Here is an 18,283-nt window from a genome sequence, read left to right on the forward strand (position 1 = left end):
CTCTGCCCTTCCCCTGTTCACAGTCTGTCTTTCTCTGTCTCTGTCTCTCTCAAAAATAAATAAACATTAAAAAAAAATTTTTTTTAATTTCCCATTTAAAGGGTACAATTAAGGTGCACCTGGGTGGCTCAGTCTCTTAAGCCTGACTCTTGATTTTGACTCAGATCAGGATCCCAGGGTCATGGGATCGAGCCCTGCATTGGGCTCCACACCGAGCGTAGAGTCTGTTTAAGATTCTCTCTCCCTGTCTCTCTGCCCCTCCCCCACTGGTGTGCACGCGTTCTCTCTTTCTCTCTCTCTCTCTCTCTCTGACTCTGTCTCAAAAGACATAAAAAATAAATAAAATGTACAATTCAGTGGTTTTGACCACAGTCAATTTTAGAACATTTTATCACCTCAGAAAGAATCTCCCCTCATGTTTCTTTAGCTAATCACCCCCTCTCGCCCCGTGTTTCCCGCTCTCAGCAGTCACTAATCTATTTTCTGTTTCTGTGATTTGCCTGCTCTGGATGTTGCATATAAATGGAAACTTGGTTTTTGGGGATCAGCTTCCTGCACTTAAGCATAATGTTTTCAGGGGCGCCTGGGAGACTCAGTCGATTGAGCGTCCGGCTTCGGCTCAGTCATGATCTCACGGTTCGTGGATTCCAGCCCCGCGTCGGGCTCTGTGCTGACAGCTCGGGGCCTGGAGCCTGCTTCGGATTCTGTGTCTCCTCTCTCTGCTCCTCCCCCACTTATACTCTGTCTCTCTTTCAAAAATGAGCAAACATTAAAAAAAAATAAAAAACATCATGTTTTCAAAGTTCATCTGTGTCCCCTTTACAACTGAATCATGTTCCAGTGTGTGGGCGCACCACAATTTTAAAATCCATCCGTAACAGACTTTTGGGTTATTTCTACCTTTTGGCTATTACGGTTATGCTGTTGTGAACATTCGCGTGCACAGTCTGTGTGTCAACGCAGAGTTCTGTCCCTCGGGTATGTAACTAGGAATGGAAATACTGGGCCACAGGGGGAGGGCTTACCCCTCTGAGAAGGTGCTGGTCTGTGGAAAGCGGCTGCCCCAGTTTCTGTACCCGCACCAGCAGCGTGAGGGGCCAGGCTGCCCTGGGACTTTGTGATCCTGGCTGTCCTGGTGGGCGTGAAGGGGCGCCTCCTTGTGGTTTTGACTTGCATTTCCCTGGTGACTGGTGATGTCAAGCCTCGTTTCGTGTGCTTGTTGGCCATCGGTGTGTCTTCTGGAAAGAAATGCCCGTTTCTGATCATTTGCCCTTTCAAACGGAGTCACTTGTCCTTTTACTGCCTGTGTTTGAAAGCATTCTTCACACAGTCTGGATGCAGGCGCCTCTTCAGATACATGATTTTCAAGTAGTTTCTCCTATCCTGTGGGCTGTCTTTTCGCGGTCTTGATGATGTCTTTGAAACACGGATATTTTCCGTTGAGTCGAAGTTCAGCGTACCTGTTGTTACTTCTGTGATTCGTGGTTTCGGTGTCACATCTAAGATGCACACCATGTCCACTCCATTGCGCACACAGTTGCCAGTTCACATGACAGCCCTTGTCAAATCTGAAGCCCTGAAGACACCCCTGTGTGTTCTTCTCAGGGCTTCACGGTCTTGGCTCTTACGCGTAGGTCTTTGATCTGCTTTGGAGTTACTTTTTGTATACGGTGTGAGGTAAGATCCACTTCTGTTCTCTGTGTGTGGCTCTCCAGTTGTCCAGCACTGTTTGCTGAAGAGACCGTTCTTTTCCCCTTGAATGGCCCTGGTACCCTTGTCAAAAATCAGTTGACCGTAAATACACAGGGTTATCTCTGGACTCCCAGTTCTACTCCACGGATCTGGATGTGCATCCACTACTACACTGGCTTGATTTCTTTCTTTCTTTCGTTCGTTCTTTCTTTCTTTCTTTCTTCCTTTCTTTCTTTCTTCCTTTCTTTCCTCCTTTCTTTCTTTCTTTTTTTCTTTCTTTTCTTTCTTTCTTTCTTCCTTCCTTTCTTCCTTTCTTTCTTCCTTTCTTTCTTCCTTTCTTTTCTTTCTTTCTTTTTCTTTTTTCTTTCTTTTCTTTCTTCCTTTCTTTCCTTTCTTTCCTTCTTTTCTTTCTTTCTTTCTTTATTCCTTTCTTTCTTTTCTTTCTTTCTTTTTCTTTTTTCTTTCTTTTGTTTCTTTTCTTTCTTTCCTTCTTTCTTTCTTTCTTTCTTCCTTTCTTTCTTCCTTTCTTTTCTTTCTTTCCTTTCTTTCCTTCCTTTCTTTCTTTTCTTTCTTTTTCTTTTTTCTTTCTTTTCTTTCTTCCTTTCTTTCCTTTCTTTCCTTCTTTTCTTTCTTTCTTTCTTTCTTCCTTTCTTTCTTTTCTTTCTTTTTCTTTTTTCTTTCTTTTCTTTCTTTTCTTTCTTTCCTTCTTTCTTTCTTTCTTCCTTTCTTTCTTCCTTTCTTTTCTTTCTTTCCTTTCTTTCCTTCCTTTCTTTCTTTTCTTTCTTTCTTTTCTTTCTTTCTTTCTTTTGTTTCTTTTTCTTTCTTTCTTTCTTCCTTTCTTTCCTTTCTTTCCTTCCTTTCTTCCTTTCTTTCCTTTCTTTCTTTCTTTCTTCCTTTCTTTCCTTTCTTTCTTTTCTTTCTTTCTTTCTTTCTTTCTTTCTTCCTTTCTTTCTTTTCTTTCTTTTTCTTTTTTCTTTCTTTTCTTTCTTTTCTTTCTTTCCTTCTTTCTTTCTTTCTTCCTTTCTTTCTTTCTTTCTTTCAGTTTTGAAATCAGGAAGTGGAGTCCTCCGACTCTCTTGTTCTTTTATGAGAGGGTCTGGTTGTTCTGGGTCCTGTGCCAGTACCATATGAATTTTAGGATCTGCTGGTTGGTTTCTAGAAAAAGCCAGTGGTGGTTCTGACAGGGGTTGCCTCGAATCTGTAGACCATTGAATCTGCAGCTGGGAAACATTGTCATCCTGACGATACTGTCTTCCAATGGTGAACATGCAGTGTTTTCCCATGTATTTAGGTCTTTAATTCCTTCCAATAATAAAACCACAGGTCTTTTTGAAAGCCGCTTGAGTGCATCAGAACAGCTGATCTTCTCAGAATGCCTGCTCTACCAACTTCCTGCGAGAGCAAAGTGCAGAGGCCCCACCCCGTCCAGCAGTTTGGCGGAGGGGAGCAGGTTTGGGTTCTGTTCTACCCCGTAGCAGCCTCCTGCCTCCCGCGGGCCTCGGCCTTCAGCAGCCTGCCCAGGCAGATGGGTGCTCGTCACCCCATCTCCTTGCTCCTTCGGTTCAGAGGGCCCGGGTGTTCTCCTGACGTTGGTTTTCAGCAGCCCCTGGTCGCAGCCAGGGGGTCCTGCCTCAGCGTGCCCTGCCATCCTGACTGGTGCTCCTACACGTGTAAGAGGGAGTCACTTGATATAGCACATGTATATCCACTGCTCTCAGCTCAGCTTCCTGCATTGCTGTGGCACCTGTGTTACAGATCAGGTGGCCACACACATATGGATCTGTTTCCGGACTGTATTTCATGAAGTTGTCTCGTCTTGCCTTCATACCAAACTGTATTACTTACTATGGCCTAAGAGACCTTGTTTGGGTAGTGTTAGGGACTCTGAATACTTGTCTCCCCAGATCCATATGTTGAAGCCCTCCTGCCCCCCCCCACCCCCAGCAGTGTGATGATATTTGGAGATGGACCTTTGGGAGGTGATTAGGTTTAAATGAGATCATGGGGGTGAGCCCCCTGTGATGGGAGTCGTGCCCTATAAGAGCTGAAAGCCCTTCTTCTGTCTGTATGTGAGCACAGGGAGAAGGCAGCTGCCCACAAGCCAGGAAGAGGGCCCTCACCAACGACCACACCTGTCGGCACCTTGTTCTGAGACACACAGCCTCCAGAACTATGAGTATTCAAGATTCCCACTCTCTCCCCGTCGCCTTGGCTCCTCTTGGGTCATTTGCGTTCCTGCGTAAACTTCAGAATCAGCTTATCAGCTTCAAGTAAAGAGCCTACTGGAATTTGACATTGAGACTGAGTCTTTGGCCATTTTAGGGAGGATTGGCATCTTTGCAACTCGTGATCTAACAATCCATGGATATGTTATATGCCTCCACTTAGGAAGATTTTAGAAATTTCTCAACAGTTGTGTGGTTTCCTGGGCAGACATCTTGTACAACATTGGTAGCTTTCTTCTTGGGTATTTGGCATTTTTTATGGTAATATAAATGGTATTAGTTTTTAAAGTTCCGTTAACTGTGATGGTTGTAGAAATATGGTTGTTATGTTGACCTTGCATTCATCAGTCATGCTAAATTTCACTCATTGAATTTAATGCTTTTTAAGTTCTTTTGGATTTTCTTATGACGCTGATTTTAAAATAAGTTTTCTCCCTCATTTGGTCAGAAATTGGTTGCTAGCAGCAGAAATCCCTTCGAGGGAGTTCGAATAAAAGTGAGGTCAGAATCAGGCCCAGGGGATGCTGGGAAAGCCAGGAGCAGGGAGTCCAGCCGGACTTTGTGGAAATCTCTCCCTCAGGCTCCACCTCCCTGCGAGCCTGTGGCACTGGGCGGCACACCTCTGGGCACCCGTCCTCAACCCGGCCCTCTCTGATCGTCGACCAGCTTCTGGGTCTCTGACCACCTGTGGCATCAGTCTCAGCTGTACTTCCATGGGGCTTTGCAACACGGTTGACCCCGGGACCTCCAGTGTGGTATGCACGCTTCCTCCCCCCACCTGCACCGACCGTTGGTCCCTCTAGAACTTTACTATTTTTTTCCAAATATATATTATTGTATAATATTATATATATTATACGTTTGCTTTCTTGCCTTCTCTTGATCTAGAAATTGGCAATTTTGAATTATGTGTACATTATTATCTGCCTGCTTCACCTTAATTTTATGCCATTAGTTTAGTTTACACCATTTCATTAAATATACTTTAACAGCGTGATCTTAATGGCTTAGTAGAATATATAATATTCATTATACGGCTATATCATAATTCAGTTAATGATTGCTATTTTTAGGTATTTGGGTCCTTCCTGGGTTTTTAAGTACATATTTACTGCAGCGAATAAGCTTGTGCTTAAAGTCTTGCCTCATCTCTGATTATTTCCTTAAGATTGATTCCTACCAGTGGAATTAGTGTGTCAAAGGATATGAACATTGTTAAGTCTCTTGATACAACGTCGAATTGATTTCTAGAGGGTTGTACCCACTCACTCCTCTATCGACAACTCTGAGAATGCCCATTTCTCCACCAGTAGGATTGAGATCAGCTTGTAAGTAAAATCCTTTCTAATTTAATAGATGAAAAAAAATTCTTCTCATTATTTTGATGTGCATTTTTGAGTCAGGTTGACTATATTTTCCTAAGCTTATCCATCACTTGTGTTGTTCCCTTGTGAACTGACTGTGAATTTCGCCTGTTTTTCTTCAGGGTATCTAGTCTTATTGATTTGCAGAAGCTCATTGTATATTGAGGTGTAAACCCTTTGTTGTAATTGTTGCCAGTTTCTCTCTGTCTCTACTGGTGGCCCCGGGCCCGCACCAGCCTCGGCTCTGCTGGCCCATAGTACCAGTGCAGGGCTCGGTGTCTCGTGGATGGAAACACAAGTTTCCGGCTTCATCAGAGCTAGTGAGTTGCACCCCACTGTCAGGGTCTGAGTGAGGGTCTGTCCACGGTCCCAGTATCAGCACAGCAGTGGGCGTGGTCTGACGGGGCAGGGGTGGGGGATGCCCATGCTCCCCTCTGACATTCATTTCTTTTCTGGCGAACACCTCCGACTTCGTTGTGGCTCATTCGGACCCTGCTAGCCAAACCATTAGGGACTGTCTTTCCCTCTGCTTCCTCATCCTGCTCCTCAGTCGCCCATAACAGAAGCTTTTGCTAAGCCCAGGCTGGGGTGGGGGAGTTGGCTGAGGACTCGAGCCTTACAGCCCAGTCCTCTGGCCCTGCCTCCTGGGGGCCTGCCTCAGTGCCCCTTCCTGTCCCCCTCCTGTCCCTGCACCACGTGAATGACTCCTGCACTCAGCCCCTCTGCCCCTGGTTACACCGCAGATGCCGTGTGGACCCCAGGGGCACCCAGTGTGCACAGAGACATCTGAGCCTCAGGGGACAGGGGCCGGACAGGCCACTTCCCAGCTTCTGGCCTGGTTGGGTCAAGCCCTGGGTGCAGCACATGTCCTTCCCGAGGTTGGAACTCCCCAGGGGGCACAGTGGCTCTCTTCCCTCCAGATGGTCAGTGTCTCTCTTGCTTTCTGCCCCCACTCCCTCCCTGCAGGTGTTGGCAACCTCAGTTAGTGGAAAGAGCAGGGTTTGGAGAGTAGAAACTTCTTTAGACTCTGGCCCTGGTCCTTCCAGCCCTGTGACTTCAGGCTGGTCATGTCACCTCTCCAGACCACAGTTTTGTCATCTAAGAGGAGGAACTGGCCCCGTGGGATTGCTAAAATGACCTACAAACCCCCAGGTCCAGCAGGTGTTGGGGGGGGCGGTGGCCAAAATGACCTACAAACCCCCCCCAGGTCCAGAAGGTGTTGGGGGGGGGTGGTGGCTAAAATGACCTACAAACCCCGAGGTCCAGCAGGTGTTGGGGGGGGCGGTGGCCAAAATGACCTACAAACCCCGAGGTCTAGCAGATGTTGGGGGGGGGGCGGTGGCCAAAATGACCTACAAACCCCCCAGGTCCAGCAGGTGTTGGGGGGGCGGTGGCTAAAATGACCTACAAACCCCCCCCAGGTCCAGCAGGTGTTGGGGGGGCAGTGGCCAAAATGACCTACAAACCCCCCCATGTCCAGCAGGTGTTGGGGGGTGGCATTGGCTAAAATGACCTACAAACCCCGAGGTCCAGCAGGTGTTGGGGGGGGCGGTGGCCAAAATGACCTACAAACCCCCCAAGTCCAGCAGGTGTTGGGGGGGGCGGTGGCCAAAATGACCTACAAACCCCCCACCAGGTCCAGCAGGTGTTGGGGGGGCGGTGGCCAAAATGACCTACAACCCCCTCCCAGGTCCAGCAGGTGTTGGGGGGGTGGTAGCTAAAATGACCTACAAACCCCCCCATGTCCAGCAGGTGTTGGGGGGGGCGTTGGCTAAAATGACCTACAAACCCCGAGGTCTAGCAGATGTTGGGGGGGGCGGTGGCCAAAATGACCTACAAACCCCCCCAGGTCCAGCAGGTGTTGGGGGGGCGGTGGCTAAAATGACCTACAAACCCCCCCAGGTCCAGCAGGTGTTGGGGGGGCAGTGACCAAAATGACCTACAAACCCCCCCATGTCCAGCAGGTGTTGGGGGGGGGCGTTGGCTAAAATGACCTACAAACCCCGAGGTCCAGCAGGTGTTGGGGGGGGCGGTGGCCAAAATGACCTACAAACCCCCCCAGGTCCAGCAGGTGTTGTCGGGGGGGGACGGTGCTTGTGTGCTGTCCAGAAATGTGTGGCATACTCAACTCACTTCAGAGATTACATTTTGAAAGGGTATCTCCAAGGAATCTTGAGTCAGGAATGATGTTCACTTTCCTCCTGAAGTTGTGCCTACCCTGACCTTGCCCTGGGCCGGGCCTGGTGCCCAGCGTAGGATGAGAGGTTGAGGAGGGCACGGCTGCGTCTTGTCCTCAGGAACCTCGAAGTCCACCCAGCGTATGATGGGAGAGCCCCTGGGAGGCCAGCAGCAGGTGGCCTTGAGTAGCTCCCAGGTTGGGGGGCACACGGGGCAGGCCTCCCTCAACTGGCCTGAGAGAAAGGGGAGACCTCGCCCTGGAGCGAGCATTTGGGCTCAGAACGGATGGCTGAGTAGGAATTAGCCAGGTATCACCGTGGCCCCGGATCACCAGCTGTTGGTGGATAAGGCCTGGACACTCCCTGGGGCGCCGTGCAGGTGTGGCCCAGAGCCGGTTCGGGACGTAGGTGGGTACGAACCAAAACTTCCTACGCTGCCAAGAGAAAGTGTCTCGTGGGCCATGAGTGGCTCACGAGTGCAGACCTAGAAATCACCGTGAGTCCCCAGGTTAAGCCACGGCTGGCTTCCGAGTTCAGTGGTGCCGGCTCCTGTCGGGGGTTCCCTTCGCCAGACCTGGGCGGGGGCAGAGTCAGAATGGCGTGAGTCTGCTCCCGTCTGTCCTCGGGCCAGGGGCTGGGAGCTGTGTGCACACTGGCTCCCAGCGCCGGACTGGCAACTTGCTCTCTGTGAAACTGGGAAATGACAAATGACCAAAAAATCAATTTGTAATCTGATTGGAGGTTTCTGATTTCCTCTGATGAGTTTAAATTTCATTAAAAGCAACCTTATTCCAACATAAAAGGAATCCTTGAAGGGTAAAACAGGGGATTGTCTCACCGAGCATAAAGCCTCCCGACTCTTTTGTGTGATGTATTCATCGCATTAATTGTGAGGGCCAACCTGCCGTGTCTGTTAGAAGCTGTGCTGTTATCAGGGCCCGGGATCGGCCGGGCGCGCTCGGAGCACAAGGACTCACATTCAAAACTCGCTCTTTGGCGTATTGGCACTTGAGTTATCAACAACTCCTCTTATCTGCTGGGAGGGGGCTCGCGGCTCGGGGGGACAGAAGCCGCTACAAATCGCCACCCCAGCCGCCCCTCTGCATTCTCCTAATTGTATGTATTCTCTGGAAAAAAATGATCATCACGGCCTCTTGTCTTGATGAGAAATTGACATTTTCGGAGGACTTCTCTGGGCGCTCCGAGCGAGGAGATAAGGCTGAGTTGTTTTAAAGGAGAGTGGCCCGTCTTTCCTTTCAGGGGCCCTCTCGATTGCTCTCAGTGACCCACTTGATGAGTATGGATTTCGCGAGGCCTTTTTCAGCATTTGAACTATAAAAGGTTCAGAATGACACCACCCCTTATAGACAAAAGATAACCTTGCCCTTTGAATATATTGATTCTTTATTAACTAGGCTGTTTAATGCAATGAAATGAGGCATTAGACGGAAGCCCATTTCAAGTGCTTTGAATAATCTTTAAAAGCTTGAAAGACCTTAAAAGGCGGCCTGACAATAATTGGCATACATCTGGAGAGAATGTGGTTCCTGCTTCTGATTCGAAACACAAACATGAAACAATTTCTCCCCAGGTTGTAGGGCCTGGGGAGGCGGCCCTCCCCACCCCCACCTCCCCCGCCCCCCCCCCCCCCCCCCCCCCGCCGCCCAGGCTGGCACTTCTGCCATCCACTCAGAGTGAGGGAGGAGGGGACTCTGGTCCCCAGCCCCACCCCCAGCACCTTGGGAAGGAGCCCAGGGGGAGGCGGGAGGGGGGGCGGCCTGCAGCCTTGTGCCCCCGGAGCCTCCTTTTCTTTGCTGTCTCTTTAAGGCTGAAACAAGAATGCAGTCAAAGGAACCTGACTGTCAGTGACAGGAGAGAAAGGTATTCACAAGTTTCTTTATGTTTTGAGTAATTGTTTCCTGTTTTGCTCAGCAGAACAAGTAATTAAGATGACATTTGTGAGTACTAATTTGGATCACACTTATGTGTATGTGTTACAGAGCTGCAAGCCAAAACATGCAAAACCAGCCTTTCATTGAGGAGAAAATGAAAAATACAGAATGAAATGAAGGGGAGTTTCAAGAACTTGCAGGAGCCGAGCTTCCTGTGCAAATGAGAAGCCCGGGGCAGATGGCGCCCTCGTCATCCTCGTTATCGTTGGTGCCCATGCTGGTGGATGCAGACCGGCCGCAGTGCAGAGGGTCCGCTTTCCCGCTGCCGTGGACCCAGAACCGCTTGGTGGCATCCCAGGTGGGACCTCGGCCGGCACGGCCATCTGGTGCCTGCCCGCCCGTCCAGAGCCCAAAGCCGGTTCTCGCCCCGGCGGGGCCCGGTGGGGGTGGAGGGAGGGGGTGTGTACCCGAGCTCTGGCCCCCCTACCTGCCCGCGCCCTCCAGTTCCAAAGCAGAGGCGGGGGGGGGGGGGGGGGGAGGGCCCGGGGGGGGGGGTGCAGTCTCGAGGTTGGTTATATGCCACGGTGCCTGACACAGGGTCACGTACAGACATTTGAGTGCAACATACGTACAGACGGCCCCTCTGGGGACCGGAGCCCTAAGAATTTGTGCAGGTTACAAGAGTGGTTTAAGGACTGATAACTTTGTAGAAGGTGGTTCTACGAATCACTCTTATCTCAGCCAAGACACAGCCCTGGGGCCCAGGTGTCGAACACCCACCCCACCCCCACCCCAGTCTGTATCTGCATGCGCTGTGCCACTCATTTTAATCAAAACAGATAAAATTACCCAAAGTGAAATTCACAGACAAGAAATACTTTAATTAAATATTGTGTAAAATGAACATTTTTATACAGTTAAATATCTGAAAAAATGTACAGATAAAACAATCTTATTGTAGGGTCTTTAACAGTAAAATCTACCATTTAGTGAAGCGCTCAATTTTGAGACCATGAAGCGATGAGGGGCATTGACTAATTAATCTAAAACACAAACCGAGTGCAGGGATGAGGAAACTTGCAAACGTTCTTAACATGTACACGTGAGCTTGTTTTTAGATCAAACCCTTACTTATACAAAATAAAACGGAGGCAATTTAGTTCCAAAGTGACTTCTCAGGCTTTTCCACGTAGCTAAGCCTTAGCCGTTGGAGGGCCGGGCCGTGACCTGCTGACCACCGGGGACATTCTGCTCGTTTAGTCCCTCGAATGAGCACTTTCCTAAGTTGTGCATGGTTTTGTGTGTGTGTGTGTGTGTGTGTGTGTTTTGTCAAAGTTTTTTAAAGTCCTTCCTTTTGGTTTTAAATCTGATTTCTGCTGCAGTTTGCAAAACAGTTGCTGTGCTGTGTGAAGCATTTAATGCAAAGGGAAAAGACGAACCCTCTGGTGTCACTGCGGGTTTGGCACGAAGAGGCACAGGATCTGAAGGAGGTCATTTCGGTTTAAAAAGGACAGACAGGTCTGACCGCAAAATACATATATATATATTATTTATATTATGGATAATATAGATAATATATATATATATAATTTAAAAAAAAAACAGTTTAAAAACCAGCGGGGATTTTGGTCCCCCCACCCCCCCCCCCCCAAAACCTGATTCCTAGGTGGGCCTGGGAGGGCACAGAACACAGCAGAATCAGACGCGGGAAGGAGCGACACATCGCAACAGGTTTGTGCTTTTGTGTGTGTGTGTGTGTGTGTGTGTGTGTGTGTAGACACCCTAATCTCCAAATGAAATCGTAACAGTTGTGTTGTGAGCCTGTGATAAAGTAGCACAAAGGTTCTTTAAAGAAGTCCACTTTTAAGGCATCAGAGAAGTTAATGTGGCAAACATTTTAATTAAAACATCAGAAGTAAATTTTATTTTAAACTTTAGGCCTCTGAATTTTTCCAGTAAACACAGTTCAGCTATGTGGCAAAGTCGTGGGTGGCAGCTAAAATGACTTTTTACATTCTACAGAAAAATAAGGACACAGCCCCAAACGGTGTCCCCTCTTCACGGCTGTTCCACATGCACGAAATCTACTAGGATTTTCACAGCCGAGTGGCACCGTTTTTGTGTTGACTATACAACAACCTTTGTTTCCAAAAGTATTTGTTCAGATAACTTAAAAATAATATAAAAATAAACAATGAATTTGACTTTTCCTCAAAATAAAAAAGAAGAAAGAAAAAAGGATGGGAAGTCTAAACAAAAGCAAATCTTTGAAGTACAAATGAAATTCCAGGACACCGGTTCACTTTAACAAGGCAGATCAGAGAGACAGCTCTTGGCTCAACGGTGTTCCCAACACCGGGCCATGATCAAAAACCGATACAGACAGGAAAAAGAAAACAGCGGCAAAAGCAATGTCCAAAATCTCAAAGATAAATACAATATTTATAATCGATATGTTACAAAAGAAAGTCCCTTAGCAACTGTAAGTGTTCATGGAAAAGTGTTGAGTGGAGACCATTTTATTCCTTATGAGACACATAAGGAAGAAAACGTGTTTTTTCTAAATATTTAAGTGGATCTGAAAAAAATTCAAGACAAGTGTATAAATATTTAGCTACAACTTTGGCAAAATCACAAAAGTCTACAATTTTATAACCACATACAAAACACATTAGGGAAGAAGGAGCTAGAAGTCAAAAGGACAACTTCTGGTACAAGAAACATGGACCTCACAGTAGCCTAAGAATGCAATAGTATACAGTGCTAGCAAAAGTTGAAAAAATGTTGCAGATCACACTTGCTTAACAGGAAGTTCTAGCGGTGGGAGAAGATTTCAACCAACAGACAGTAGCATTTTTTTTTTTCTGTCAGTGTGCTTGTTGAAGGCAAGAGAATTCAATATCAAAGTTACAATTTCTAACTACAATAAGTTACAAAGTTTCATTTCATTAAGATGAAGGTAAGCAATGATAAACCCTCCCTCCCTCCCTGCCACCCGAATTCAAGTCCTCCTTCCTTCCAGTTCGATGGCTCACGCCTCCTTGGCCCCCTTTTTTTTTTTTTTCACCACAAAAAAATATTTCACATTATAGAGATACACAACCATTGTGAATCTAAGTATGAGCACAGAAAAATGGTTGGAGGCATTTTTCATCAGTGTTTCATGATAATCAAAATGGTGCATTCACAAAGTTTCTCCCAACACATAGCAAGTACTAGACATAGCCAAGACGGAGTCAGAAACTTTATACAAAATAGGCGTCACTTTGTTTTCCTTAGTCTTCAGATCTGAGAAATGTGAAAATATGAGAAAAGTTCAGTCAATAAAATGGAATTGTTCATGAAGAAGTAGGCTGTTTGCATGTTGATTCTTAATAGTTTAAATAAAATCTTTAAACAAAGTCTTTTGTAGCGTCTCCGCTGCTGCTGACAGCTTGAAGATCACGGTCTCCAGCAGCAGGCCCTCTACGCTAAACGTGTCCCCTGAAGTCCGTCGTGGTGCCGGGTGCTGCGGAGGGGGGAGCGAGCCCCTCACATCGGCGGGACTACCAGCCCAGACATAGCTGAAAGAGAGAGGCGGCAGGTTACTCTTGCGGCCGGGCGGCCTTCGCCGTGGGTGCACGTGCCTTCCGTTAACCAGGCTCGGTTAAGGTGCTGGGGGGGGGGGCATCTACTTCATGGGACCGGGGTACGTGTGGGGACAAACCCCCCCACGACCTTCCACGCTGCAGCCCCTCCTCAAAGACTCCCCGGGGGGGGGGGGGGGCGGGTGGGGGGGGGAAGGGCTGCCGCCTCCCCCGCGTCTCAGTGGCTCGTTTACAGCAGACGGAGGCCCCGGACTCCCCAGAGGCCACCTCTGTCGACAGATGTGAACCAAGCCGGTCACTTCTGCGACGCCAGCCAGGGCTGGCCTGCAGGCCCGGTGGGACCCAGGCGCTGCGCTCGCTCCCTCTGTGAAAACCGGAGGGGCCTGGACTTCCCCTCCGCCTTGAGCCCTTGCCTCTGACCACCTGCTGATTGGTCCATATCGTAATGGTGAGTCTCAGGCTCTCCAAGAGCAAAGCCGCTCACAGCCCAGCTGCCCTGCGATCTCAAGGCCGAGGCCCCGAAGAGACCCAAGTCACAGCCCCACCTCAGGGGGGCTCTTTTTCTCCTCCTCTACGAGTAAGAAACTTGGTGCTAAAAGGCCAAGCGCGGCTGACGCCTTCCAGTGAATTCCTGGCACGAATAGAATTTAAAATCTTTTAACTTTAGCGTTGTTTAATTTTTGTCAGAATGATCACTCTCGTTAATTTACGTATAACGTATCGATACATTCGTTCACGTGGTGATGTGAGCTTCAATTTCCCAGTTCATCAATTTGCACAGCATTCATTCCTCTCCGACTCACCGTTACAACATTATGGTTCGGCAGGCCCGTGTGCACACCCCGCGTGGGTGTGCCGTCCTCCCGTGGGCCTCCGCACCGTGTGGACGGTGGACGGGCCGTGGCCCCCGGCCACCTGCCTCTCAAGCAGCTCTGGGCCGCGGGCCGGTCGGCGGCGCGCGGGGCCTGGGCGTCCCTCTCATACGACTAAGATGTTGGGAACACAATTATTTCAAATCACGGATACCTTTCCAGTTCCTTTTTTGAGCATTAGTTCATCAAAGTGAAATATGCCACCGACTTCACAAAAGGGCCAGTTTGTCTTCTCCACGGTAGCGTCCTCAGCACCCAGCAGAGAGCCTGGCACATAGTAGGCGCTCAGTAAATACTGGTTGAATGGATTCATTTTTTTAAAGGAGTAACTGGATTTGACTTTCACCGGGAGGAGCATATACCAAAGGTGGTGTCTGAAAGAGGCCAGACGACGGCCACTTAATTCAGTGCCTGTGGCCCCAGTGAGTCACAAAGAGCCACGCGGTAAGATCACGAGGCCTAGGGGCACTCACGTGGCCCACCCGCCGCACACCTCACAGGCCACCGTGCGGCCTATGCTGCCCGGAGGGACCCAGCCCTGGGCAGGCACTGGGTGCCTGCTCCACGTGGCCCCGGCTGTGGGCAGCTGCGTCCACGGGCATGCCTCCCCCTGCCCCCGGGACCAGCCCTTCTCCCTCCTGAGCGTGTGAGAGGCATCGCCTAGAGAATCCAACTCCCCCCACCCCCCACCCCGGTGGTCACGCATGCACGGCCCCGATCTCGGTGCACCCCTTTCCGAGGACCGCACAGCCCGCTGGCCCCAGGTCTGCCGGGCCAGGCTGAGAAGGCAGGCTGGGACTCGGGACGCCGCGAGCGTGCTGGCTCCGAGCAGGGCCCCGCCATCCCCATCCTGAGGCCGTCGCGCCGCCCGTGGGCCGGGGGGCCGCAAGCCCAGGCGCCACAGGCGGGCGCACCCTGCTCTCGCTTGGCGGGCGCCAGCCGTGAAGGCCCGTTTGCCGCGTGGGCGTCCACCACGACCCCCGGGCGGTTCCCCTTTCCTGAGGGCAGGGGCAGCTTCACCGCGAGGGCGCCGTGGGTTAGGCTGGAAGCAGGAGGGAACGGTTTTCTTCCACCAGGGTCTGTTACGGGTGGGGGGTGCGCGAGCGGGTGTCACCTCTGCGGAGACCGGGAGGGGCACGCGGCATCGCGGCCACCAGAGAAGAGCATGCCGGGGGACGGGGCAGGGCGGGGGGGGGGGGGGGGTGGGGGGGTCGGAGGAAGGGCCGGGGCGCCGCCCCTCACCTTGGAGTCCGTTCCCGTTGGCGCTGGTGCAGGAGGGAGGAGGAGAAGCTTGGGGCCGGACCACGGGCGCGAAGGCGCTCTTTTGTTTCACTGCAGAGATGACATTGGCAGGTGAGAATGAGAAAATGCCGTGGGTACCGCTACAGTTTGAAGGGAGGGTGACCGAAGAGGCTGCCACGGTGGGGCTGGACGGCACTACTGTAACAAAGCAAACAGGGTCAGGACGCACGGCACCGGCACGGCAACACCACGCAGGGAGGGGGCTGGCGGGGCCTCGCCCGGGACGCCGCGGCCAGCGGGGCAGGGGCGACCCGCTGCCGGCTCGGCCGCTCTCTGGATGCCAGGCGAACTCGCGGGGGGGGCGGGGGGGGGGGGGGGCGCGGGGCTCTGGCTTCCCGCCGGGCGGCCCCCGTTTCGCTTCCGATTTTTGGCTCGGGTTCCCGGGGCGGCCTCGCGGGGCCCCACCGTCGGCCAATGGCCAATGTGCCGCCGCCACGTGGACCCCCAGCCTCCTGAGCCACCCTCCCTTTTGGTCCAGCAGCTCACATCCCAGAACAGCCAAGCAATATGCACACATTCGACGTGGTAGGTGAACATGAATCCGTGTGACGACAAAACAGACACTTACTGCCGTAGGGAGAGTTAGCGGAGGAGCCATTAAGAAATCCAGGCGAGCCCGGGACCCCTAGATTGGCCATGGCGCCACTTCCATATCCATTCATGCTAGTGCTGACTGTGTTGTAATTGGACTGCTGGGGAGTACTGCTGGGGACGTAGCCTCGCGGGGACACGCTGCTTGTATTGCGACTGTAGCCGACTGTTGAAACCCCCCCCCCGGCCAAAAATAACGTTATTATCAGGCAGAGACACTCGGGGGGCGTCTCCCCGCGAATCCGTACCACATATTCAACACCGTCAATCGACCTCGCGCTCTACGCCAGCCCCAGCGCCTCGCGCCAGCTCGGACGACCTCGCGGCGCCAACCCTGCCGCGGCGCCTGCTCGCCGGGCCCCGCTCCGGGTCTCTGTTGGCTTCGACAGCCAGCCGAGCGCGCTTCGATCTAACCGTCGGCGGCTTCCAGGATTCTCTTTAGAAGCAATTGCCGACAGCCTGGATTCGCGGGCTGTCCCCCCACACTACGTGAACTTTCGGCCTCCGCAGACCTTCAAATGCCATGGCTGACAGCGAGAGCTTGTTTGTGGCCGCAACTCCCCGGGAAGGGCTGTTTTGGGGTCTTCGTTCTTACGGTTACCAGTTCTGCGCGTGTGGGGGAGGGGTGGGGAGCGGCAGCCTCGCCCCCGCCGCGGGGGAGCGGGCGGAAGGCAGGAGAGGGGTTTTCTGAGACTGCTGCCTGCGCGGATTTTAAAGAGGAGAACGGAACAAGGCGCTCAGAACCGGCTCACGCGACAAGGTCCTGCGGCCCGCGGCGGCCGGGCCACCGCGTGAACGGGGAAGGTGCGCTGCGGGCGGGCGGGCGGGCGGGCGGGGGGGGGGGGGGGGCGCTGGGGGGGGCAGGGAGCTTCTCTCCCCTCGCTGGTTCCGGGCCCCACCCGTGCAGCATATCCGAGAAGGGTCCCCTCCGCTTACTATGCCACAGCTGCCCGTGGCTGCTCCCAGCCTCTCAAGGAAACGTCTAGCAAAGACCGGGCAGCTGAGCGGCAGGAGGTACAGTTGCAGTAATTGGCTGTGGGCTCTGGGCGCTCCGTGGCGCGCGGACCTCGCCGCAGAGAACGGAGCGCCGCAGGCCTTCCCGCCGCACCCAGGGCGTGGGCAGCTGGCTGTGTCCGGGCAAGGGGGCCGCCCTTGCTCGGCCGCGTACCTTGGTCATTGGCTTGTGACGTCTCCGAGACGTTAACGGCTAGCTGGCTGCTGAAGGAGTTCACGCCCATCATGCCCGTGTGCGCGGGAGTGTTGCCCAGGGTGGGGATCTGGTTGTGATTGCGGGGGACGCTGTAAAGCGCCTCGGCGATGTCCGCTGCCCGCTTCAGGATGATCTCCTAGGGCAGGAGGGGAAGTGCGCGTTCTGCCCCAAGCTCCCGGGTTGCGCTGGGGAGCACCGGCGCGCCGCCCCCCCTTGCCCCGCCCCCGCCAAGGCCAAATAACCGTGACAAAAGTTCTTTCGCAGTTACAACTTCCCTTAGGAAAATAATCTAACGGTGCTTCTGAGAGGGCACGTGTGCTCTGTTCTGCACCCACAGCCCAGGGGCCCCCGAAGGCGCGCACAGAAGCTGGGGAGGCGTGGAAGGCACCGGACCCGGAGTCAGAGGAGCACCTCGCATACCCTCACGTCTGCTCCCCGGAGACCTCCGGAGCAGACCTCCAGCGGGACGAAGGTGGGCCGTGGGTGCCCGTCCTTCCCTCCCAGGCCGGCAGCACCAGCCGTCCACCTACCACGGGACCCCCCGGACGGATTTCGAGGTGGCTGTTCCCTGTGACAAGGCCTGCTGCTCCGGCTCCCTGACACTGACGTGTGACTTTCTACTCTCATACCCGGGGTGAGGGTGAAAACAGGAAGGCGAACCTTTCTCCCACCAGACTGAGTGGTCGTGAACGGGTGCGTGTGCGCCCAGAAAACCCGCGGTGGACCCGGGCCAGCTGGCCCCTCCGAGGACACGGTCAGCCTGGGGAGGGGGCAGGCACGTCAGGCTGCCGTCTGCCTACCTGGTTGTTGTGGGGCATCCCGTATAAGGCTTCCACAAGATCCGCCGCCCTCTTGAGTAATACTTCCTGAAGGAGAAGCAAAGGGGGCAGTGATGTGACCGGAGGAAGCTGAGCACTGCTCTTCGGAGAAAGAGCTACATGCGGATTCACAGTTCCACCTGCCGGGAGAAGAGGCCTCTGCCCCCCCCCCCCCGCCCCCCCCCCCCCCCCGCCGTCCTGACCCTGTGAGGAAGGAAGGGGGGGGTGGGGTCTGTGGTTCCCGGATCATCCGGCAAGAGCGAAACACCCCCGTCACCCCCGCCGGTCTGCACCGAGGCTCCTCCGTGCGGACAGGCCGGTGGGAGGGCTGGCGTGAGCGGGCCAGTCCGTGCCTGAGGTTTAATGATGGAGTCTTATGGGTATTAAACACACACACACACGGCGGAGACGTGAAAAACCCAGGCACCACATTTGCCTGTTAATTCCTAGCACTTTAGCGGTGAAGAACAATAAGTAATTTTCCATATCTTAATTAAACTGGCAGAGTCCTTAAAGACAACATCTCACCCCTAATTCACGCCCCAAATTTGCA

The 18,283-nt window shown here is 52.4% G+C and overlaps 1 protein-coding gene and 1 long non-coding RNA gene across 13 annotated transcripts in view; one reads left to right on the top strand and one right to left on the bottom strand.

Moving 5' to 3' along the window:
* LOC128312722 (uncharacterized) overlaps nucleotides 1-17,949 on the top strand; it is a 32,157-nt gene extending 14,208 nt beyond the window's left edge. The window contains exons 3-7 of the long non-coding RNA XR_008292405.1: nucleotides 9,286-9,339; nucleotides 9,459-9,708; nucleotides 11,017-11,081; nucleotides 12,763-12,933; nucleotides 17,250-17,949. This is a non-coding gene — a long non-coding RNA (uncharacterized LOC128312722). The remainder of the gene's footprint in view (nucleotides 1-9,285; nucleotides 9,340-9,458; nucleotides 9,709-11,016; nucleotides 11,082-12,762; nucleotides 12,934-17,249) is intronic.
* Nucleotides 10,206-18,283, bottom strand: part of EBF3 (EBF transcription factor 3) — a 128,723-nt gene continuing 120,645 nt past the window's right edge. For 3 of the 12 annotated variants that reach the window (XM_053207859.1, XM_053207861.1, XM_053207863.1), the window contains 6 exons: nucleotides 17,713-17,778; nucleotides 16,871-17,048; nucleotides 15,680-15,868; nucleotides 15,052-15,249; nucleotides 13,964-14,076; nucleotides 10,206-12,913 (listed from right to left, as the gene is read on the bottom strand). In XM_053207859.1, the coding sequence (XP_053063834.1) occupies nucleotides 12,896-12,913; nucleotides 13,964-14,076; nucleotides 15,052-15,249; nucleotides 15,680-15,868; nucleotides 16,871-17,048; nucleotides 17,713-17,778 (762 nt within the window). In that variant the 3' untranslated portion in view covers nucleotides 10,206-12,895. The remainder of the gene's footprint in view (nucleotides 12,914-13,963; nucleotides 14,077-15,051; nucleotides 15,250-15,679; nucleotides 15,869-16,870; nucleotides 17,049-17,712; nucleotides 17,779-18,283) is intronic. The other 9 variants (XM_053207865.1, XM_053207867.1, XM_053207868.1 and 6 more) reach the window with 6 other exon arrangements.

This window comes from Acinonyx jubatus, chromosome D2 (assembly GCF_027475565.1).
Source record: "Acinonyx jubatus isolate Ajub_Pintada_27869175 chromosome D2, VMU_Ajub_asm_v1.0, whole genome shotgun sequence".
Lineage (NCBI taxonomy): Eukaryota > Metazoa > Chordata > Mammalia > Carnivora > Felidae > Acinonyx > Acinonyx jubatus.